This window comes from Paroedura picta, chromosome 2 (genome assembly GCF_049243985.1).
Source record: "Paroedura picta isolate Pp20150507F chromosome 2, Ppicta_v3.0, whole genome shotgun sequence".
Lineage (NCBI taxonomy): Eukaryota > Metazoa > Chordata > Lepidosauria > Squamata > Gekkonidae > Paroedura > Paroedura picta.
In genome coordinates, this window is record NC_135370.1 from 123793403 (window position 1) to 123818213 (window position 24811).

General features: G+C 42.7%; 1 protein-coding gene across 3 annotated transcripts in view; it reads left to right on the forward strand.

Moving 5' to 3' along the window:
* The first annotated feature begins 8769 nt into the window (after positions 1-8769).
* The window catches only part of CSTPP1 (centriolar satellite-associated tubulin polyglutamylase complex regulator 1), a 148446-nt gene continuing 132404 nt past the window's right edge, over positions 8770-24811 (forward strand). The window contains exons 1-2 of one of the 3 annotated variants that reach the window (XM_077322378.1): positions 8825-8976; positions 10614-10709. Coding sequence is in view for 2 of the 3 variants with exons in the window: in XM_077322379.1 (XP_077178494.1) it covers positions 8931-8976 (46 nt within the window). In the remaining variant the exon portion in view is untranslated. Of the gene's footprint in view, positions 8977-10613; positions 10710-24811 lie in introns of all 3 variants that reach the window. The other 2 variants (XM_077322379.1, XM_077322377.1) reach the window with 2 other exon arrangements.

Sequence of the window (24811 nt, forward strand, 5' to 3'; positions counted from 1 at the left end):
TGCCTACTCTCCTTCCCCCATGTGGTGGAGTCAATTCCGTCCTCCACAATGAGGCAGTGAGGCAACACACACACACACAGCCACAGCAAAGCAAGATAGTGAAAGAAGGCCCTGCCTTGATTATAGAGGGAGAGAAGGAATGAACAGGATTCCCACTATGGCCAGGGGCACCTCATGGAGCTTCTGCTTGCCGTGGTAGACCTCAATGTCTCAGGAGGTCCTGGGCTAGCAGGTTTTGCCAGAGTCACCACTGGCCTCTAGAATAACCACCAGGCCTTCGCTGGACAGGATGAAAACTCAGGCCTATAGCTCTCTAGGGGATGCCCTCACTCTGCAGGAACAGCAGCAGCAGAAGGCCTGGCCAAAGTGCCCCAAGGGAGGCAAAGTACTAAACTGGCTGCGTGCAACCCCATCCCAAAGCCGGGTAGCGGGAACAATAATTGCTTGCAGGATCCTGGCCAAAGCACAGTGCAGTCGGGAGAGCACAACACCTGCCAGCAGGGTAGCTGAGCCTGATTACTTCCCAGCCTATTTAGGCTGAGGCTTGGGAAAGCTGCTGTGTTGGATCAACTACTCCATTAGGTACAAGCCAGTATGCCGGCTCCTGTTCCTTCACCTTGCTTCTGGTTCCAGCCCGTCAGAGATCATATGCCTGAGGCTCTTTTCAGGGTTCCTTTGAGGTCGTGACCAAGCCATACACACATACAGTTTGTTAGATTTACGAATAAAGCAGGCTTATTAAATACAATAGTACATTAATCTAGTGACAGCAAATAATCACATTAAAGTTATAGAAAATAAATTGTCTTCTTCGATCCGTTTAAGTCATGTTTTCTTTGGCGCCAGTTATTGGATCTTCCATTCAGTTAGTCGTTCTCGCCAGAGGAGTTTATGAGGCAATCTGCTGGTGTTCATTCTGCAGGCATGTGGCCTAAATCCTGCTCAAGAGCAGGGTACCTCAGAGAAACAGTTATCACTTGGCTAACTTAGGAATGTGGGGGCACTAGAGGAAAGCCTCCGAAGCAAACGTAAGGACTTGCAGATTCAGAAGGGGAAGAGGCAGTCCTTCTGATACCCTGAGCCCAAGGAGGCATAAGCAGTAAGTAAAATCACTTTAACTTTAGCACTTTAACAAGCCCCTTCTTACTCCGAAACATTATTCTTTCCATATAGAATTGTTATTGAAACCTTTTACATAGACACTCAAAACTTTACACAGTGAAAGTTTTACACGGAATATTATGGTTGTTTTCCCACAGGTACACAATTTAAAAATATTAGCTACTACTGGTTTAAGCTACAAACAAGGGAAAACCTGGAGGAACACTGAGGGCAGAACAGAGCCCCGTTCAATCGCATTTCTAAGTTCCAAAAACTTTACAGAACTACGGAGTAGTATGAATATATCCAAATGGCACCACAGCCAAAACATTCTGTGCTGGGGAGGTTATAGCCTTTTGACCTTGCTTTGTCATACTCTCAGTTACTGGCAAAATATTCTAAAAAACCCATAATTAAAGTTCTGGACTCTCCAGCCAACTGAGCCTCGACATAAATAATAGAGTGTGTTTGTTGTACCCATGCTAACCACAGTGATCTAAATTGGGCATGCAGCTTTCACCTCCCTTTTCCCTACAGGAATTCTGATAAACACATATTGTAACTTTACTGACTCTTAGTACAGTTAACCACAAACCATTGTTGAAAATAAGTAAGTAAATGATCAAGCAAACAACGAAATGAGATCCAGCAATATAGATAGAAGCACATAAAAGAGACAAAGAAATCTTACTAGAAGGGCAGCTAACAAGGTTTGCATAAGTTAGAGGTTTTCAGAGGTTTCTCAAGGATTATTTAACATTTACTGTCACATGTTCTGAAGCAGACAAACCAAATCCAGGATCCTTCCTGCTAGAGTTGACAAAAGGTCTAGAACAGGCTTTCCCAACCACATTTTCATGAAACCCTGGGATTTCTTTATGACCCTGGGTTTCCCAATGGGTAGGAGTTAATTAATTTTGAAAATATTTTTTACATTTGTTAAACAATTATTGTGATATGACCATATATGGTCATGTTGACCCCCCCCCCATAGACAATGATGGGCTTGGAGGGGTGGGAAGGGGTCCCAAGTGGGTGTGTACACAGCTATACTTGCCAACTATGTTATCTTTGGGTTAAAAAATCACTGAGAACTATTCAATCAATCAATGATATAAGGTTTAAATTAAAAACTCCCGTATTTAAAAGGTTTCCTGGCCATTCTGACTCTGTGCTGGTAAAAATGTTATTGAGGGACGAGAACCCTCAGTTGTCAGCTGTTACACCATAGTTTTGTGCCACTGCCTTTAAAATCCATTGCCTCATGGTCAGGTGATCTTTCTGTGAAATTTGTCTATTGGGATTGTCCTATTTTATTGCAGTTTTATGGATAAGGGATTGTCCTCCCCCCCTCCAGTTATTCTATTTGTTTCTGTTTTGTGTTTTATACTGCTCTGGTTAAAATAGTTTAAATAAAAAATTGATTGATTGAGAACTATTCAAAAGTATGCTGGAAACATAAGAGACAGTTTGTTAAAGATATGCTTAAAATACAGAGAAATATTCCATTAGTCTTGCCCCTGAACTCTTTAATAAATGTTTATTATGATTTAAGAAAATAATAGATAATTTAATTCATGAAAATATGGTGAACAGACAAGGGAAAATAAAAGAATGGCAAATGGTTAAGGAAGAAGGGGAAAATATACCATGGCTAATATACCATTAAATAGCATCAAAACTAAAAGAACAACTTACAAAAGAAAATGGTAAGTTAAGAGAAAAAACTTCTTATGGAAATTTAATATTAATAATTGGTGATACAAGACATCTGTTAAGTGAAATCTATAAGCTATTATTGCAATATGATTGTGAGACAGAACAAATTAAAGATTGTATGATTAAATGGGTTTAGATATTTGGAGCAAATATGAATATCGATCAATGGGAAACGTTATGAGTTAATGAACTGAAATTTACTGAAAATTGGTATAAAATGGTATGTTGCTCCTAAAGACATAGCAAAAGGAACTAAGGTTATAATGGGAAATGTTGGAAAGGTCAGGATACAAATGCATCATTTTATCATATGTGGTGGACTTGTTCAAAAGCCAGGAAATATTGAATAATGATTCCTAATGAGATGCAAAAGATATCAAAAATCAAATTTGTATTAGATCAAAAATGGCTGAATATGAGATAATGGCAAAACTTACATATCTGATACGCAACAGACTAACATCAGACTTCAGAAAGAGTCCTATTCTAAACTATAAAATTTCTAATTTTTAATTGGAAAAAAAACAAGATGTCATTCCAAAGACACCTATAGAAAACAAAAGAAAAGAAAAAAGAATGCTTCAGGGGTTTATTAACAGTAAAAACATTGAGAAAGGCTGGTCTAGAAAATAATGCCTTGTCCATTTAAGGTACTATTAAGAAATGGACAGTTGAAGCTTTTTGTAGGAAGTCATTGTAACATGGAGGTAAGTAATATCATCTGGTAAATAATATCCCATTAAGTCTGTATTAAAGAGAACATCTTTTTCCAAGCCTCTTGGCAACCATAGGACAACATGCAAATTTGAAGTAGTGTGTGTAGGCCTTCTGCAACTCGCTCTACGCAGGCCTACACACACTACTTCAAATGGTTTTCAACATGGTCTCAGCACCCAAGACCACATTGCAATTTTGCGCTGGATTCTTGAAAAAAAACATGAATATCAAAGGCTATCTCTCTATGCTTTATTGATTATTCTAAAGTGTTTAACTGTTTTGATCACAAGATGCTATGGGATGTTTTACATGAATTGGGAGTGTCGTCCCACTTAATCCACCTCATCAGTTCATTGTACACCAACCAGGAGGCCACAGTATGAATGTATGGAGACACTGATTGGTTCAAGGTCAGCCAAAGAGTGTATCTTATCACCCTGTCTTTTTAACCTTTATGCAGAGGTAATTATGTGGAAGTTTAATCTGGAAGAATCTATGATTGGAGTCAAAATTGGAGGTTGTAGCATCAATAATCTCCGCTACACAGATGATACAACACTCCTTGCAGAATCGGAGCGTGATCTGAAGACCCTGATAAAGAGAGGAGGAGGAGAAGGAGGAGGAGAAAAAGGAGGAGAAGGAGAACAGTTGGTTCTTATATGCTGCTTTTCTCTACCCGAAGGAGTCTCAAAGCGGCTTACAGTCATTCCCTATACCTAAATATCAAAAAGACCAAGATCATGACAACTACTGGCAGTAGCACCAAAATCACAACTGACAATGAGAACATTGAATATATTGTTGATTTCATCTTTCTTGGCTCTGTGATCACTCAAAGTGATGGATGCAGCCGCAAAATCAAACGACAAATAACACTGGGTCAGAACACAATGTTAAGCATGAACCAAATATGGAAAAGTAAAGATATCAGCCTCAATACAAAATGCTGGCTAGTCAACGCTGTTGTCTTCCCCATAACAAGCTATGGATGCAAAAGCTGGACTCTAAAGAAAGAAGACAGGAGGAAAATAGATGCTTTCAAATTATGGTGTGGGAGACGAATGCTGCGAATACCATGGACAGCCAAAGTTACCAACAAGATAGTTTTAGAGAGGAGCAAACCAACCATGTCATTAGAAGGCAAGATATTACGCCTAAAGCTCATTTACCTTGGACACATCATGCGACCAAACTCATTAGAAAAATCATTAATGCTCGGCATGGTCAGCGGCAAAAGAAACATGGTCACCAAAGGATCCGCTGGCTCGACATGATCAAAGCTGACACAGGGATGACCATGAAAAGAAGCGGTCATTGACAGAGACCCATGATGGAAACTTTCCTATAGAATCGCCAAGGGTCGGACACGACTGAACGGATGACATCATCATCATCACCACCTCATTCTCTTAGGTTACCACCTGACTGAGCATTCCTCTCAAGTTGCCTGTACAATCACATCACAGGCCTGCTCTTTTCGGGTGGTGACCCCAGCTTTATAGAAAGCCCTTCCAGGAAGAATCTGATCCACCTTCTATAAGAAATATAAGGTAGTTAATTTTAGGTGGTCCATTTTTAGTTAACTACATAAGGAGGGAATTACTTTTTACATGTGTGTTTTTCTTATAGAAAAATCTGATCCACAGGTTAAAGTTAAGAAAAACTTAAGAAAGTTGCTGTCAGTTCACGTGGTCAGTAGGAAAAGTGACATATGAATTTGTATATTTAAATATACAAATGAGTGTCAGCATTTAATTGTGTGTCTAGGGATGGTAGTGGATGAATGCATACGAAAGTATTACCCTAAGATTAATGGGGAAATGTTCTTGTTCCTCTGTTGGTTTGGATTTTCCCCTTGTTTTGAGACAAGGCTATGAAAAAATCACAATCATCTTGAAATCTCACATATTTTTGAAACAAGTGAAACTCTGATAACCTTCATCATTTACAGAAGAACAGGTGATTTCTTCAGGGGATTTTGTAGTAACTTACTTCAGGCTCCAACAGGCCAATGGGGAATGAGCTAAGTAAAGTGTGTGAAAGGCTCCAGAAGTAACATCTTGTTTTTATTTAGTTTTCTTTTGAGTCATTAACAGTCAGGCGCCAGTAGTGCTGAAACTTATCATTATTACAACCATATATGGGCTTTGCATTCAAAAGGAAGATTTTATCCCTTTAGCTGCTTTGAAAAAACAGAGGGAGAGGGAACCATCACGAGAACCAAAAAACACTGGAGGGAAATCTCAAGGAAAATAAAAATAAAAGAAAGGCAAAATGTCATTTTTCAGATTAAATGTATATGTGAACATTGATCTTGCATACGATTATGCATTTTATTTACATTCTGCTTTTCACACCATTCTCCCCTTTGCTGCTTTATGCTCTCAACAACCTTGTAAGGTAAGTGAGGCTGAGAGATTATGATGGGACAAGGTCACCCCATGAGCTTCTATGGCAGAGTGGAGATTTGAATCCAGTCATCCCAGGTCCTAGTCTCTATTCACTATGCCATGCCAGCCTTGTCATCTGATAAAAGAATTACTCTTTTTCTTCGGCAAATTGTTTCTTTCACACAGGTTGGGTAATTTACTTTCTCACAGGAAGATCCAGTTGTAAATTATTGCTAAAGTTAATTGGAAGTGCATTTTTCCACATGTGCAAATGCAGCAAGACACACCTCTTTTTTAGTTGTAATATAATTCTGTCAGGTTCCTGATAATAAGAGCTGTTTATAATATACTGTTGGAATGAGAGATACTGATGGGAGTTCTAAAACCAAGAGACTAATATTTGGGGGAGAGTTTGTAGTTTCATGATGAAAGACCTAAGGACATCCAATTATTGAAGCTCTGTTGTTTTGTAACAGCTAAATTAGAATTCCAGGGGATAGGGTAAAAGCTAAAACAACTCTGAAAGGACCGGAACAGGCATTAAACAAACAACAGTACCACAAAAAACAGTGAGATGCAGTACAGACACTCGAGAACAATATTTTAGAAATGCAAAAGTAGAAATGCTCATACCTTTATTAACCTGTTCTAGGAAAAGATGTCTCTGAAATACGCTAGAATGGGCATTAAATAAACAACTGTACTGTAATCAAACAAACAAACAAACAAACAAAAACAGCAGGATGCATTATAGCAGGCATTCTCAGCCAGGGTATTGTGAAACACTGGGGTTTCTTGACAGCCCTGGAAGGATTTCCTGAACAGGTAGGAATTAATTAATTTTTAAATATATATTTTAAATTTATTAAACATTAATCATGCTATGACCATATATGGTCATGCTGTTGCACCTCCCCCTCCCCAAATGGCCAATGATGGACCTGGAGGGGGTGGGAAGGGGAGGGCCCCAAGTGGGCATGTACACAGCTATGCTTCCCAACCATATCATGCTCTATTGCACCACTTCTGTTTTCTCAAAGCCCGAAGAATGTTTCAGGGGTTTTTCAACGGCAAAAAAGTTGAGAAAAGCTGCATTACAGACACTTCAAGGACAATATTTTAGACATGAAAAATGTCTAAAAATGTCTCTAGAACACCCTGGAACATGCTGGAACAGGCATTAAACAAGTAACAGTACCTTAAAAAACACTGGGGCATGTTTAAGGCACTCCAGAACAATATTTTAGAAATCCAAACGCAGAAATATCATGCACTTATTAACCCATTCAGGGCTAAATTACCTCTGGAACACCCCAGAACAGGTCAGAATGGGCATTAAACAAACCATAGTACCCTAAAAAAAGTGGGATGCATTAAAGGCACTCCAGAATAATATTTTGGAATGCAAAACACATAAATATTGTGTACAGATTAATGGTCTCCAGGCCAAAATGCCTCCAGAATAGGGGAAAGGAGAAGAAGTATTTCACAGTTAAATGGCTGCATTACAATCTGAGCAGAGGTTTCTGAAGAGGTGCTGAGTAGTTGTTGCTCACAGGTTCAGGTGTGGCCAGAACAAACCCTGGGCCAACTAGAGGCTTCAAATGCATAGTGCTTCTCCGTAGAACGTGAAGTCTCACACAACTTGCTTGGCACGTACTTGGGCATCCTGGGGAGAGACACTGCAAGTAAGCACATTCTATTTCTGCATTTAGAGTTTCAAAATATTATTCTGGAGTGTCTAACACATCCCACTTTTTTTGGGCGGTACTATTATTTGTTTAGTGCCTGTTCCAGGGGGTTCCAGAGGCATTTTGGCCGGGAACATGTTAATAAAGAGTTGAGAGTTCCGTTTTTTCATTTCCAAAACAGTTTTATTGAGTATCTGTGATTCACACTGCTGTTTTTGTGGTACTCTTGTTTGTTTAATGCCTGCTCCAGAGGAATTTTGGCCCGGAATGGGTTAATAAAGGGGTAAGAGTTTAACTTTTTCATTTTGAAAATATTGTTCTCAAGTGCCTGTAATACATCCCATTGGCTTTTGTGGTACTCTTGTTGGCTTAATGAACATTCTAGCCTGTTTAGGACTGTTCCAGCTTTTACCCTGTCCCATTATTCTGTTGTGCAAATTCTGAGATGCCTGTATAGGGATCTGAAAGCATGCATAGGTGTCATAGAAAAACTAGCAATGCATTCCTGTACATATTTACTCATAAATGAATTCCATTTTATTCAGTGAGTCTTACTTTCAGCTTTCCTTATTTATTTATTTATTTGGTCAGATCTTGCCTTATACTGCTTCGATTTATCACAAATTCTTCATTAGTTAGGTGACAAATGTATCATATTATACTAATAATATATGAATATGGAAGAAGTGAGGCACTGTTCACGTTTTGTGCAATGAAACCGTATACTGGTATGTTATGCAAAATTATGAGAAGGAGGTCATGAAGAAGCAAAGTAGCCACTTTTATAGCGGTCTGGTGAACTTTGGAAATCTTCACCGCAGGATGTGTGTTTGCTTTATCATCTGGAAATTCCAAATCTACTCAGCCTCATATAAAGCTAGATCATAAATGCCATAATGTTCAACTTGTTAAGAGCTCTGCTTGGAGGATCAGGCCATACATCTGTGCCCATTACTATTAAATGAAGCAGACACACCTTTGGATAATTGGGCTGCTGTTATGACAACACGTCAAAAGAGTAAATTAAGAGGATTGGGGGGGGGGGTCCCGAAAACTTCTCTTTCGTATTTATAGAGCTTTGATGCTCGGAAATAAACGCCCTTCCTTGGAAGGAAAAGATGCCCTTGAAACCGCGGGCACTTGACGCGACGATTTCCGGGTGCATCCTGGATCCCCTTCCTTTTCCTTTGATGGGTATCCTAGCTGCAAAGGCGTTTGTTTCTGCCCGGGAACTATTTCCTTCGCGACCGCGTCTGGCGTCCTGGAGACCGCCGGGGAGGCGAGGGGGAGAAGGCTTGGCTGCGCTGGGAGGATGCTCAACGCCGACCGCCTCTCTCAGTCCGGCCACGACTATCTGGGTGAGGCTCAGTCGCGCGCGGCGTGCGAAGCCGCTTGCCTCCCTCCCTCCCTCCCTCCCTCCCTCCCTCCGTCCGCAGAGCTGGGCGTCTTCCCGGTGACAGCTTCGGGAGGGAGAGACGCAGAAAGGGCCGGCAAGGTCCTCCCCGCTTTCCCGTCCCCATCTGCCCCATTCTCCTCTTCGGTGCGGTATTGCTTTGCTCCGGGCTGCATCAAGGCAGGAAGAGCTCGGGAGGGGCCGGGCCTTGACCCCAGGGGTTTCCTGCCCCTCACAATAGCATCCGGCTCTTTCCCCGTACATTGCTCAAGAAGCGCGACGATGCTTTAGGATTATAAAAAATGGTGCATGAAGATACATTATTTACTTAAAATATTTTAACTTCACTTTTTAGGGGAACAAATGAAAGTGAAATAGCATCTCCCAAGGCAGAAGAAGTATTACCTGTAATCACCTCAGACACTCCTTAACTCTAATAAGGTTTACCCACTTCCAGGTGGGGTCTAGAGATTTCACAACTAAACTGTAGACTACAGGACAGGTAGCAGTTCCTCTGGAGAAAATGACTGCTTTGGAAGGTGGGCTTTAGGACATTATAACCCACCGAGGTCCCTCCCCTCACCAAACCCCTCCCCCCAGGCTCCATCCTCAGATCTCCAGGAATTTCCAATAGGAATTTGGCATCCCTACTTAATACAAATCCAGAAGGGAATTTTCATCATGTCAGTTACAGAAACAAGCTGATCAGTGGGTTAGCTGAGCTACACCAGGCATACTTAGGTATCAAAATACATAAATTATTTGTAGCAGGTCACTGGAAAAAGGGGTCTGTCAGTGCAATTCCATGCTGATTTTCTCAGAAGTAAACTATGCCATATTCAGTGGGGGTTACTCCCAGTTAAATGTACACAGGATTGCAGTCCAGGTGCCTCTTCTTGTGCTGAGTGGGTTATCCAATGTTGGGGTGTGGCATTTTGGCACTTCTGGTCTTCTGGAGTCATCCATAAACAAAATCCAAAGTAAATCTTGCTTTGTCTTTGACTGGAGCTTATGCACTGGAAGACTGGATAATAAAGAGAACTAAATTAAATAATCATAACTTCTTGAATCAACATTTGAACCCTTCCTAAAAGGCAAGAAGGGCTTTAGCATTTAGGAGATTAAATAACAGTAACATGTTGCTGTATTATTTCTGTTAAAATATTCTGCTGGATCTGAATATGCTCTGGAGGTACCTTCCAGTTTCTGCAAAACCAACAAAATTTATTTCAATAATGGGTAAAAGGTTTAAACATTTAAGTATTACATTAAAAGATTGTGCTTTCTGCACATTCAATAGAAAGCTATACTTTATTTCAGTAATATTTACAGTAAACTTGTAAGATGCATCAGTATTATATGTTATCCTCTTTTGCAAATGGGGCCTGACGCTGAGAGAGAGTAGATTAAAGTATTTTCTGTATGGAGACACACTTGTGACCAACAAAGATTTATTCATGGTGTGAGTTTATGTGTGCATGCGTACAAGAGCTCATGCTTTGAATAAATCTTTGTTGGTCTTAAAGGTGCCATTGGACTCAACCTTTGTATAGAATGAGGAGATAACAGTCTTAATTAATTGCTTGTTCTTTGTTTGTTCAGTCTGTTCTGGAAGCAAACAGGGAGGAGCACAAAGGAGCAGGAAATCTGCTATTGAACAAATCAGGACACTGGAGGAGATTATTTGAAAAGCATCAGGTAGTTCCTATTCTAACTATGCTAAATATGCATCTTCCCCAGTGTCCCCTATAGCAGCTGTTCCCAATGCCCGGTCCAGGGACCGGTACTGGTCCGTGAATCAGTTGGTACCGGGCCACGGCTCCTCCTCATCCTACTCTCTGGCTGCTGCCTTGGGGGATGCCACTCTGCCACCAGCTCACCTTTGGTGCTCTTCAGCGGCCTCCATGGTTGGGGCTCTGCACAGCAAGCAGAGCAGGGGCTCAGGCAGCGGTGGCAACATCCCTCGGCAAAAGACCCCCCCCCCGCCTCAGTAAAATTGTCAAGCGTTGACCGGTCCCCAGTGATAAAAAAGTTGGGGACCACTGCCCTATAGGATATTCTTCATATCCTTTTCAATCATGCACATTACTGATCTTGCATATTCCAACATTATTTTCCCTAACAGGTTTACACTGAAAGCATGGGGTATAAGCACATAAGAAAAGCCTGTTGAATCAGACCAGTGATGTATCTAGTCAAGCATACCGCCCTACAGGGACAAACAAACTGGGTGTAGAGGCCAAGATCCTTCCCCACTGCTACCACCTTCTATCATAGGTATCTAGATGAATGCTGCCTTCAGTCACCATGGCCCCTAGCCACTTATGGACCTTTCGTCTGTGAATCTGTCTAGTATGTAGTTCCTACATAGACTTGATCTGCTTGTCCATTCAAACATTTAAAAACTTTTGAGCCTACATTCAAATGAATATGTTGTACAAAACAGGTTAAAAATCCAATAGCTCTAAACCAGTATGGTTCTTCTACTTTACATGGAACTCAAATCTGTTCTCCCAAATGTGGGCCTCTGTAGATGTAAAGAAAATGTTGGTTGTATAAATTCTCCACTCATATTTAAAGCACCTGCTATGCTCCAGTATAATTTTATTTTTGAAAGGGTACTTAAAAAAATATTGTCACAAAAGCTGTTGGCTAAGAGTTTGTTTGACTAATAGGAATCCAGTGAAGTAAGCAGGGTTTTAAAAAGTGCTTTTAAATCGTTCTCTTTCTGCATTGACCTGCATTTGTTTAAACAAAATTCTTTGGCAAGAATAGAGCCTTCCTCCAGGTGCTTCATTGTGTTTCTCAGGGTTTTGTTAATAGCATTATATTGCTTTGAGATTACAGGTAATTGTGATTAGAGAAACCAAATCATGTTAATCTCATTCAGAAGTCTGTTTGTTGCTGCAGGCTGTCATATCAGGTGTTCTTTGAAGAGTTTCTTGGTTTGGCCCCTTCTATTTTGGGATGGGCAAAACTGTCTTTAAATCCTGATACAGAAAGGGAACAAGGCTTTCTCTCCATGTTGCTGTAAACATTCCACGTGCTAGTTCTATGTTCTGTATTCAGTTCTAATTTACTTATTTAAATATGTATACTACACCTTTTCCCAAAGCCTCAAGCAGTTGGAAATATTTTTAGAAAACTATTTCAAAGCTAAAACCAGAAGATAACGAAATTAGAGCTAATATACCCCAATAAAAAGACCAAGAACAGCCCCACTTAGAAAGAAACAGTAAAGTGTGAACAGTATCCTATTGAAAATCAATGGAGATGGTACTTAAATTTCAGTTTTCTTACTGTAATAGTATTTCACTGAACTCAAAACCAGTTTAGGGTCTCAAAAGTCTCCTCTGGATTAGATAGAAAGGACAGAGAGAGTGGAACTGCTTGCTATCTGATTATGGATAACACTAATGCCCAAGCTAGTTTGTTGTCGCAGGCTATCAGGTGTTCTTTGAAGAGTTCCTTGGTTCATACTCAAGTCTCCAGCCAACCTCCCCAAGCAATTTAATGAAAATGTTAAATAGCATTGTAAACAAAATGGAACCTTGAAAGACTTCAGAATTTAAGATCACATGGACGAGTGCAACCCGATCAGCAATCCCAAAACATGGAGAAAACTATGGGTCATATCTACTTAGTAAAATGCTACTATTTCAGGTGGGTAGCCATGTTGATCTGAAGTAGCAGAACAAAATTTGAGTCCAGTGGCACCTTTAAGACCAATAATGTTTTATTCAAGGTGTGAGCTTTCATGTGCATGTGTACTTTCTCAAACAATGAAATAGAAATTATTAGAGTACATATATAAGGAGAGGGTAAATTAGCAGGAAATTAGTATCCAACAAATAAGCAGGATAATCAAATGTCTCGCTACAAGAACAAGCTGAGTTCAATTCCTATTCACAAAAACATAAGGGGAATAAAAATATTAGTGAGTAATGGCAGATACTTTCAGTTGTGAAAAGAAGTCTGAGAAAGTGTGCATAAGAAAGCTCACACCTGGAATAAAACTATGTTGGTCTCAAAGATGCCATTGGTGTCAGATTTTGCACTGTAAACAACTGTTACTTAGATAGAGCTGGATTTAGCAGTCGGTAACATAAAGGTGGACCTAATTTAACAATGGAAGTAAGTCTCCCTCCTATGACTTACTGATCAGGATAACCTGTGTATTGTCCGGATTCAGTTTCTGTGCATTTTCTCCTAGCCACTTGGCCACAGCTTTTAGGCACTGGCTTTGGCTGGAGACCTTCTGGAATCTACTTTCCTGAAAAGACCAGGACAATTGTGACACCATTTCTCTTAGTTATGTCCTTGCCAGAAGGATACTGTGGATAAATGTATTTTTCTTTGAAGATTTGAACTGAGCGAAATTTTCACTTTGAGGGTTTTTTTTTTTAATTCTCTTTCTCTTGGCAGAGTATAGGTAGGAGGAGGGGAAGTCAGTTGCTTCTTCCAAGACTTTAGAAATGCAAATGGTAGTCCTGGATTGATACAGTGAGATGGTCAAGTTTCTCTCACACACACTCTTCCAGCTAGAAAGGTGACACCCAGCAGGGAATGAATTTGGAAGATATAAGGTGCAAGAGAGACTTCAGGGGAAATACTCCAGGAACAGCTTACAGGCCAGTGGAAAGGAAAAGAGAGATGACAAAACAACTGGGCATGAAAAGATCTCTTTTGGGCTGGTTCTTTCAAGACAGACAGAATCCTCACCTGTGGTCTTCTGGAGGCAGCTGTTGCCATGTGCAGGCCTGAGCAGAGGTTCCAAGGTAATGGAAACGTTTTAGAACCATGGTGACTTTGTATGCTAATGAGCTAGTGTTAGATTAACGTTATGGCATGTCCAGAGGGAAGGACAGAGGAATTAAATTTTATACTTTTCTTTTGGATTCCTTGCTCAATATGTTGCTGTGTTGAGAATAAGCAGGTAGGCATTTTCTTTTTAATAAATGTATACATTTTAATGCTGGCATTGGTTCTTCAAACCACACAGAACTCCATAGTTTCAGACATGCTGTTTTAAAAGGACTGCCAGAGAAAAGGGAGGGGGAGTAAGTTGGCAAGTGGCTACTCTTCTAGTGGTGTGGATACATAGTAAGCTGTCCTTGTGGTAACCAATTGCTGGGAGCAGAAAATGTAGGTGTGAGGTGTGGCCTTAGAATGGCAACACAGGCAAGGGAGCCTGGAAGCCCTGGTTCTCTCAGTGGGCAGTTCCTACAAAGGCCAGGTTGAACTGAGAGAGGTAGAGAAAAGCCCCTCTGGGCACTGGGAAGTCATATGGGTAGCATGTGACAGATGGAGACCTTGGACTGCCATTGGTGCCTGGACACTTTGACCGCTTACACACTGGAGGTTTCATGCCAGGCTGCAGGCTGGAGATTTAGTCGTGGCAGGTTGCCCCAGCTTTTCCTGCACCCACATGGGGGAGCATTTGGCCCAGTGCACCTCATCCGCTCTCAATTTGTGTTTCTGCACGGGAGCTGGGGCAGAGAAGTTCCCAGTGCGTAAACAGTATTTGAAAAGTAGGCTGGAATAGGACCTACAGGCTGATCTGCCTGTAAATTGCTGGACAGCCAGGTAGTACTAACAGGAATTTATTCCCAATCAAAGGTGTGGCATAGGTCATCTACTAAAGTGATCAAGTTGGTTTCAGTCTCTAGTCTAGGTCAAATCCTGTGAAACAGATCTGGAGAGTCATTCACCCCCTCCACCCCACCCCTGAACATTTGGTGTTGAGACATCAACACTCAATCCAGTGCTCTACACAAACAAAGATATCCATTCTAATCTGGCAATCTGTTTCACTGATTAATGTGGGATCCAAACTGGAGTAGATACAAGTGATTTTATTTGCCAAGTGCTTAGTAAACTGATCACAGAGCCAGAAAGTTCCTATAACTCTCCTTATGGAAACTGTTTGTTTATTGTTTTCCTTTCTCACTTACTTTCAAGGTAGATTATAATCAATAAGGTTTAATAATCAACCTAACGGGACTAAAGTTACAGAAATCTGAAACAATTTATAAAATATTAGACATTACATGTCAATGCAGATAATGGTATTACAAACGTAGGGGAAAATGCAATAATGGTAGAGAAGCAAGTTCTCTTCACTGTGACTGTCATCAGGGACTGAATCTGGTGCCTCCCCCAGCACATGCAGATTTGCTTGACTTCTGAATGGACACACTGGATTCTTCTTCCAGTCTCCTTCCTGCCTTCAGCCCATGTACAAAGATGACCTCAAGAGAAAGGTGGTTTGAAAGATAATGGACCCAGAAACTTGACTCGGTTGAGATTTCCCCCCCTTCTTTTATCAAGTAGAACAATACAGATAAGCAGAAATTGTGTGCAGAACTTGTGGGAAAATACACACAGAGGAGGACAGAAATGTAAAAGGCACAAAGTGAATTTAAAGCAAGCAAGATATTAATGTACAGTAACTGAAAGTTGAGTGGGAAATCATGGAGTCCTTTGTGTGTGTTTAATGTATTCTACTGAAGATTCATGGATGTCACAAAAATGGAAACCATAGGAGATGTATAAGAATAATGTTGTTTAGAGTGCTCTATTATTTCCATTATTTCAGTAAAACCCTTAGCAGCTCTGAAAGGTGTGCCATTATTATCCCCAAATGTGGCATGAGGCATAAAAGTTATCCAGAGGCTGCCTTAGAAGCTGATGGTCAAGAGGAAATCCTAGTTCATAGCATACATTCTTGCTAATGTGCTTAACTACTGCCACTGCACTCTTTGGCATTTGAATATGTCTCTTTGTCTGTTTCTTGGCTCTTGTGGCTGGATACTGCCTTTTAGATGAACTGTTTCCATTATACCTGAGTTCTAACAGAAAGCAATACTTTTCCTCAAGCAACTTTTAATTATTTCTCTCTTGAATTAACTTCTTCACCTTCCCTTTTGTACCAGAACCCTTTCTCTTTCATCTTGTGCCAGCTGTGGACCTGTGAGAACATGTGCCAGGGAAGCTTTCCTTTTGTAAAGACAAGGAGATACTGTGGTTTCTTAGGCAAAGGAAATGGTGAAGAGTGGGGTTATCCTGGGGCATTTCTGTGTGTGCAAAATGTAGCTGAATGTTGGCGGCATATTCAGCCCCTCCACATGACGTCGCCTACATCCCGAGGCTGTCCATTAGCTGGGTTGCAATTTGGCCTTTTTAAAAGTGCGATGCGGTAAATCTAGAAAACTGGATTTACCACCCTAAATCATGCAAATCACTGGAGAGCCACCAGTGAACAACCAGGGATAAGACCATATGGAGGGGGAAACACACAATAGTCTCAGCAGCTTTGTCCCACCCTTGCTCCTCCCCTCTCCTCCCTATTTCCTGCTTTTAGTATTTTTAATTTTTTTTTAAAATGGTGTGGTCCATGTTGCAGCAGACCTACATTATCCATGGTGAAATAAAATCATCTTAAAAGTGTCCATGGTCTTCTTGGGATCAGGCAGTCAAAACACAGCCCCGTTTCTGTTTTCTGGAGGTAGGAAATGAGGAAATGAGCTTGGAAGGGGGGGGGAGTGATCTTCCTATCCTACAGGGGTTTGAGCAGCTTGTTTTTAAGCCCACCACTAGCTTAAATGTCTTTTTGGGCTCCAGGGACAATGTGCAATGTCTCAGAAATCCACCCAGACGGAAATAAAGTGCAAAAAAAATATACAAATCCCAAAAAGGGCAGGAATGCTGTATCATTCTGGTGTTTCTCCATAGTAACGGGGCAGTTTTGATTTCTATTAAAGATGCATTTGTGTTGTGGCATTACCACATAGCAACGTGGAAGTGCCTTTAAAAAAAATTAAATTCAGGGCTGGGGGGGGGGGGAGAAAGTTTCAGTCCACGAGAGAACTTCTGTGCTGTGATTGGTGGCTTGCTGTGATTGACAAGCCAAGGAGAGGAGGGAGAAATTTGCCTTGTTTTCCCTTGGGCCCATTATGCACGGCCGCCGAAACGGCGATTTCGGGTCACGTGGAAAACGCGGAGGGGGAAGACGCGACGCATACCGGTTATGCACGGGGCGGGGCGCGACGGCGGCAAAACCCAGAGTAACCGATTATGCACGCGCCGATCCGGGCGCCGCTTCTGGTTGCGCCCCGCTCACCCGGAAGCTGCGCTTTCTTCCGCGTTTCACTGACTCGGCTTTTTCGGCGGCATGCACCGAAGCTGCAGCCGGTTGCAGCCGGCTCCGTGCGTTATCCGTGATTTTAGTCGCCGCCATTCCACCCCGAATGTGCGCTAAAACCCCCGTGCATAATGGGTCTTGTAGTCTCATCAGGAGGCAAAAAGCTGCTATGGGGCAGAGGGAAAATGAAGGAGGGGTTTCCCTGTGAGGAAGGTTGCAAATGCAAGATTTACCATCCTGTGTTTGCCAGCAGGAAGCCACTAGCATTTTACCCCTCCATGTGGAAATTCCCCTGGTATTGCTAGTCAGAGAGTCATTGACTCTTTAGTGTCTAAAACACTTGCTCCTGGGGCGCTGCAGATGTGTTTGATGCTTTCTAGCAGCCCAGGTACACCTTTGTTCCTGTTTGGCTGCCTGCCTGCCATCGTAAGATGAATTGTTTGGTTGGCAATAAGTACAGAAATGATGGATGTTTCAGTTAAAGAAAATAGTAATTAATGCTGCTTTTACGGTTGTGAGTCCCAAAGAGTAAAGTCCTTGGAACTGCAAGGATGCGAAGAAGCTTTTACCCTGGATAACAATAATTTGTCTGTAACACAGAGAGAGGCAAAAAAAGTAATAGCACTGTGACATGAGGCAACAGGAAAGGGGGACTCGCTCAACACAGGTGCAGCAGGATCAAGGGGAAAAACACCCCATCTTCAGTATAACAGCATTAGGATAGTGTTTTCTGATTGCCCTACACTGTTGGCTGGCAAAGTACTCATGAAGCTACTGACCCATCCTGCTGTCTTGGAGAACAACCTAGCAGTGTTGGAGTCTGAACCTAAAAATGGAGTGAGTATGGAAAACAGGCTGTGTTGGCAGCTTCAAGATGGCTTGTCTGCAAAGGCAGTGTGTTCTCATTGCTCTGCTGGCTAAAGACAGAAGTTTTTGTTTTCAGTTGAGCTCAAGACTGAGAAATGCTTTTGTTCTTAATTTAGTTTCTGCTTGACCCATGTTGTCCTTAGTGGTAAAATGCTGCCAGACTGTATAGCTTGACAACACATGTCTCAGATCAAGCAGCATTTACTGTGCATTATGAAGCTATCTGAGGAATGACATGCCTGACCAGCTCATTTTGCCAAACAGTGCAGGAGCTCTATTTCTCTAAATAGTGGTGCACAAGTTAACCAGTTTGCACAGATGCTGGGTTCTGCCAGTTAGAGGGTCAAACTAGACATTCTGTTTTTTAGAACGTTGATAGTAGATTCTCTGCAGCCACCCAGCAGCTGTGGGGACTGGCTATTGAAAAATAAGGCAGATCTTGTTTGGGACATGAATGAGGGAAGGGCTCTTGCCCCCGGCTGTTTCCCCATGCCAAAACAGCTCTGGGGGAGGAATTATTTCCTTGTTTTTGCTGCTTTATGTGGAGTATTCTGTGCATGGAAATAATTTACCAGCACTGTTTCTGCGTGGAAAACAGCTGTAGGAGAAGGTGGGAGCTTTTTGCCCTGTTCTGGCATCTGATTCCAAAAGAAACTCACTCACTCACTCACTCACTCACTCACTCACTCACGACCCAAGTGAGGTCTGGGAAACCTGGACCCAACTCTTTTTTTAAAAATCTAGTTTGGTTAGAAAATGGTGCTGCCAGTTTTTGCTTGACTTGATAATTATGTTTACCTTATTGTATAATTTGTTGTTTGACTTGATTATTGGCTTCTCTGTGGAACTCTCAAAAGTATCAGCTTTGGTGAAAATTTGGGGAGACAAATTCTGCATATATTCTGTGTCTTTGGTGAAGGGAGGGATGCCAGCCTGCAGGTGGGACCAGGGGTACCCTGAAATTACAGCTTATCTCCAGGCAACAGAAATCAGTTCCCCTCAAGAAAATAGAAGGAACATAATGAGAAAGAGGCAGTCTGGATATATCCCACTGCCCAATAATATCCCAGTGCCCAAACCCTGCCCTCTGTAGGCCCCACCCCTAAAATCTCCAGGTTTTCTCTAGCCTGGAGCTGGCAACCCTAAGTGAAGGTTAGTTAGCTGTAGTTAATGTGTCCTGTTCCTGTCCCTGTATGCTACTTCCTGTGCAACAAAAAACTAGCCTCAAGTGAGCAAAGATAGCAAATGCTATCACTTACCGTACCTTGGGGTAATAACATTGAAGCTGGAGGGGAATTCTGGAACTGCTCTGTGGCTCTTCTGCAGTTCTAAGAACAATAGATTACAGAAATAAGTTCCACTGAAATCAGTAAGAAAAATAACCAAGCAAATAAACGTTCTATAATACTTCAGGTTTTTTTTTTTTAATCCTTCCAATTCTGGGGTTAGTTTTCAAGATTTCTGACAAAAGCCAAACCCCAGTGTCTGAAACAGGAAATAGTGAATCTGATATACTTGCTCGGTGTCAGATATTTGTATTTTTAGTACTTCAGTTAATGAGGCATATAACCAACAAAGATTGGCCTTATTATTCAGCGCAGCTTGTTCCTGACTTTCAGCACCTTCGACTTTGCCAGCATGAGACCAGCTGCCAAGACAAAACGGCCCTCATGCACCCGTCTCTCCCACTCTCTTGGCTGACAGCTTGAATAGTTTAGTGGACTGTAGCTGTTATGGTAGGACATTTTTTGAGAGTGCAAAGCTGAACCATAGTCGCCCGGCTACAGACATTAGAAGATAAGGACTGAAATGGAAAATGCCTCCATTTAAAGGAAGAAATCTATGTACAGAAAATGAACTATTCCAATTATGTGCTCTAGGTAGCCTGTTGGTACATATACTGACTGCCCAATGAAGCTCCAAACTGCTTTTAAAATATCCCTGCCTTTAAAACATATTTTAAGGCTTTGGTACTATATGCAGGTCAAGAAGCAACAGTGAGAACCGGGCATGGAATCACTGATTGGTTCAAAATTGAGAAAGGAGTTCGGCAAGGCTGTATACTGTTGCCTTGCCTATTTAACTTGTATGCAGAGCACATCATGAGAAAGGTGGGGTTAGATGAGTCACAAATTGGGATCAAGATTGCAGGGAGAAATATCAACAACCTCAGATATGCAAATGATACCACTCTAATGGCAGAAAGTGAAGAGGAACTAAAGAGCCTTTTGATGCGGGTGAAGGAGGAGAGGGCAAAAGATAGCTTGAAACGAAAGAAAATGAAGATCATGGCATCCGGCCTTCACAGTTCCTGTCAAATAGATGGGGAAGAAATGGAGGTAGTGAGATTTTATTTTCCTGGGCCCCAAAATCACTGCAGATGGGACTGCAGCAAAGAAATTAAAAGACGCTTGCTCCAGGGGAGGAAAGCTATGGCAAATCTAGACAGCATCCTAAAAAGCAGAGACATCACCCTGCCAACGAAAGTGCGTTTAGTCAAGGCTATGGTCTTCCCAGTTGCAATGTATGGCTGTGAAAGTTGGACCATAAGGAAGGCCGAGCGTCAAAGAATTGAGGCTTTTGAACTCTGATGCTGGAGAAGACTCTTGTGAGTCCCTTGGACTGCAAGGCGAACAAACCGGTCAGTCCTAGAGGAGATCAGCCCTGCCTGCTCCTTAGAAGGCCAGATCCTGAAGATGAAACTCAAATACTTTGGCCACCTCATGAGAAAGAAGGACTCCCTAGAGAAGAGCCTAATGCTGGGAGCGATTGAGGGCAAAAGAAGAAGGGGACGACAGAGAATGAGGTGGCTGGATGGAGTCACTGAAGCAGTCGGTGCAAACTTAAATGGACTTTGAGGAATGGTAGAGGTCAGGAAGGCCTGGAGGATCATTGTCCATGGGGTCGCGATCGGTCGGACACGACTTCGCACCTAACAACAACAACTTAAAAAGTGCTAAATATTAACTGATAGAAAGACCCCATTTTTGTGCTGTAGTGCTAACATAGAGGTTTAATGTCTAGGACTTCTTAATATGATATTATGATAGGAATGCTCCCAAATCAAGTTTTTCTGACTTTTTTGCAGCTTTATTGCAGGGCCTTCTCAGGGGCAGGGCCTTTTTGGTTCTGGCCTCAGCCTGCTGGAATGAACTCCTAGAAGAGCTGAGAGTCGTGATGGATCTGTCACAGTTCTGCAGGGCCTGCAAGATAGAGCTCTTCCACTGGGCATTTGGTTGAGAGGCTGTGGAAGACCTTGGGTCTGTCATGCCATCTCCCGTTTTCTCCAGGAGCTCGAGTATTATGGTTTAATTCACTCTTCCTTCCCTGCTTGGTTATTTGATCCCTGTGTTCTGTTGCTGCCTTCAGGCATCCCTTTGAAGCTCCCCACCTAGTGTTATGCTTATCTTTGCCCTTGGAAGTGTGAAGTTTCCCAGCTCCAGCTGTCCTTGCAGCTGGATTGATACTTGGGAACCCGGACATTCAGTGTATGGTGTTCGTATCCTGTTAGATCAAAGAGGCAGCATATGGGAACTGGTCTTCTTGTGTTTTGTTAGGGGAGTCATCCCTAGTAGATATAAACCCTGTTCCCCCACCCCCACCCCTTTGCCAATTTCTCTGCTCCGTGTAACTCCTGAAGAAACATGCTCTGCTGCAGACTGTACTGCCTTTGGACTAAATGGAGTCATTGTGATTTTGTCTTAAAGAAAGATTCTATTGCAGGCTGTTTTCTTAGGATCCTGACAGGGTTCCCTCTTCAGAATGCCCCAGAACATCAAGAGCCGGAGGTGTGCCTTCCTGAATACCTTCCTGAGAATTGTAATCGTGTGTGTGTGTGTGTGGGGGGGGGGTCATACTGGTATGTTCTGAGCTGGTAAACTGGGAGGGTTTTTTTATTATGCCCAGGGATTGTATTGTTTTATTTACTGTTTTATTGGTGATTTACTTGTAAACTGCTGTGAGCCAGCTTGGCCTGGGAGCAGCGGTCTAATCTAATCTAATCTAATCTAATCTAATCTAATCTAATCTAATCTAATCTAATCTAATCTAATCTAATCTAATCTAATCTAATCTAATCTATTAAAATTTTAAACATTAAGCGTCTGTATTATTACAGGAAAGAGGTTGAAGGGGAAGAAGGGGCATTGAAGAAGAGGCATTCTCTGCTGCCCTGTCAGGCTTTTTGTCAGGGTCCGGGGTTTCTTGTTCCTTCTCCGCCACGATGTCGGGAGCTGAAGACCAGGCCAGGAAAGATAGTTCTCAGGATAGGCAGCGTCTCAGAACGGAGTCCTGTTGAATGACTTGCATTCACGACTCCTGGGTTCAGAATAGTTTCCTCACTATGCTGAACCCCGCCTCCTCACAGACGCCGACTGCCCCATTTAAATATCCTTCCTCTCCTCGTCCCCACCTCCCGAGCCCTCAAGAACCTCCCACCAGTTCTTCCGGGTACACCTGTTCTTCATTATCTGTTCTGCCCTCACTTTGAGCCGGGCGCGACCAGTCTGTCGGCGTTCTTCGTTTCCTTTCTGTTCACTTTCCTCCTTTGTCTCTCCCGCGTATGGGTCTGTGGCCGCTGCCCCCTGTTCCCGAGAGACTGCTAGTCTGCCTGTGGGGAGAGGATCTTTGGCTGCAAGTCGGGCCATTCCCGACATCACCCCCCCCTCAGGTAAGTTGAGCGGGTCATCGTCCTCAAACACTCTAGAGAGATAGTCTGCATTGACATTACTTTTCCCCGACCGATGACATATTGTGAAATCAAAAGGTAACAAGGACAAATACCATCTCAATAACCGGGGATTCTGATCTTTCACTCGGGCTAGCCAGAGTAATGGCTCATGGTCAGTCACCAGACGAAAAGAATTCCCAGACAGGTAATACTGCAAAGCCCCTACAGCCCACTTGATGGCCAAAGCTTCACGTTCAATGGCTGAATATTTTCGTTCGGCGGGGGATAATTTCCTACTAAGAAACAATATAGGTTCCTCTTGTCCTTGCCTCTCCTGAGCCAAGACAGCCCCGATTCCCGAACCGGAGGCATCTGTTTGTACTATGAAAGGTTTCTTGAAGTCAGGATTGTGCAGAGGAGTGGCCTGAGCTAATTGTTTCCGCAGGTCCTCAAATGCTTGTCGCTTTTCTGTTGTCCACTCTATGGTATTAGGCTGTCCTTTACGTAGGCTATCTGTCAGGGAACTGGCCTTTGTAGAGAAATTAGGAATAAATTTCCCATAGTAGCCTATCATCCCTAGAAAGCGTTTCAGATGTTTCTTCGTCGTGGGACGGGGTAGTTGTTGAATCTTTGTGACTTTCTCTGGAACTGGCTTCAATAGGCCCTTACCTACAATGTATCCTAGATACTGCAACTCTTGAAAGCCAATACGGCTTTTCTTAGGATTTGCATGTAGCCCGGCTTGTTTCAAGGCTTCGAAGACTCGGGATAGATGTTCTAAATGAGTCGGCCAATCTGGGCTGCATATTAAAATATCATCAATATAGGCTGAAGCGAACCCTTCACAGTTGGCCAAGGCTCGATCTACTAATCTCTGAAATGTTGCTGCTGCTCCATGGAGGCCAAAAGGCATTACTCGAAATTGAAAGAGGCCCTGCGGAGTGGCAAATGCTGTCTTTTCTTGGTCTTCTGGAGCCACGGGTACCTGCCAGTAGCCTTTCGTGAGATCCAGTGCTGACAGATACCTGGCCTCTCCCAGTTGTTCAATTAGCATGTCAGCCCATGGCATAGGATAGGCATCAAACTGGGCCACCTGATTAACTTCTCTGAAATCCACACAGAAACGAGTGCTACCGTCCGGTTTCGGCACTAATACTATAGGACTCCGCCAAGCGCTTTGCGAGGGCTCAATTATCCCCATTTTGAGCATATCTTCTACCTCAGACTGCACTACTGGCCAACGCTTGCGAGGTATAGGCCTCCATGGAGCTCGAACTGTTACCCCTTCCGGTGTCCGAATTCGATGGACCGCTAGATGTGTTCTCCCGGGTAATGAGCTGAACACTTCTTTCCAGTTTTGCACTACCTCTCTAGCTTCTTGCACTTGTTGCTCATTCAAAGACGAATCTATATTAGGATTTGTGCTCTCCCCACCCGCCCAGGGGCTGGTGCCATCTGGTAACTCCCCGGGTTGGCATGCTAAATTGACTTGCCCATCTTCCCTGGTATACCATGGTTTTAAGCTATTCACATGCAGTGGTCTACGAGCCCGTCTGTGTTCGCCACACTGCACCTCAAATGTCACGGGGCCCAACACTTTAGTGACACGATACGGACCTCTCCACTGATCTCCCACGTGGGTCCCCAAGCTTTCACGATGAACTAACACGTCCTCCCCTACTTCAAATGTTCTTACTTTAGTGCCTTCATCGTATCTCTTTTTCTGCTTCTCTTGAGCCCGGTGTAGATTTTCGGTTGCGTGTGTTCTTATTTCCTGCAGCCGTTGCTGTAATTGCTGTACATACTCCTTTGGACGCTGACCGGGGGGTCCAGGATCAGGAGCCCATTGATCACCCACCAGTTCCAATATACCCCGAGGCTTACGTCCATACAAAAGCTCAAATGGTGAAAATCCTAATGAAGCCTGAGGAGTTTCCCTAATAGCAAACAGTAAAGGGTCTAAGTACAGATCCCAATTACCAGCACGACTATATGCTAACCGTCGGAGCATTCCTTTAATCGTTCCATTCATCCGCTCCACCAACCCATCCGTCTGGGGGTGGTGAACAGCTGTAAAAATCTGTCGGATTCCCAAAGTTTGACATACCCGCTTCATCAATT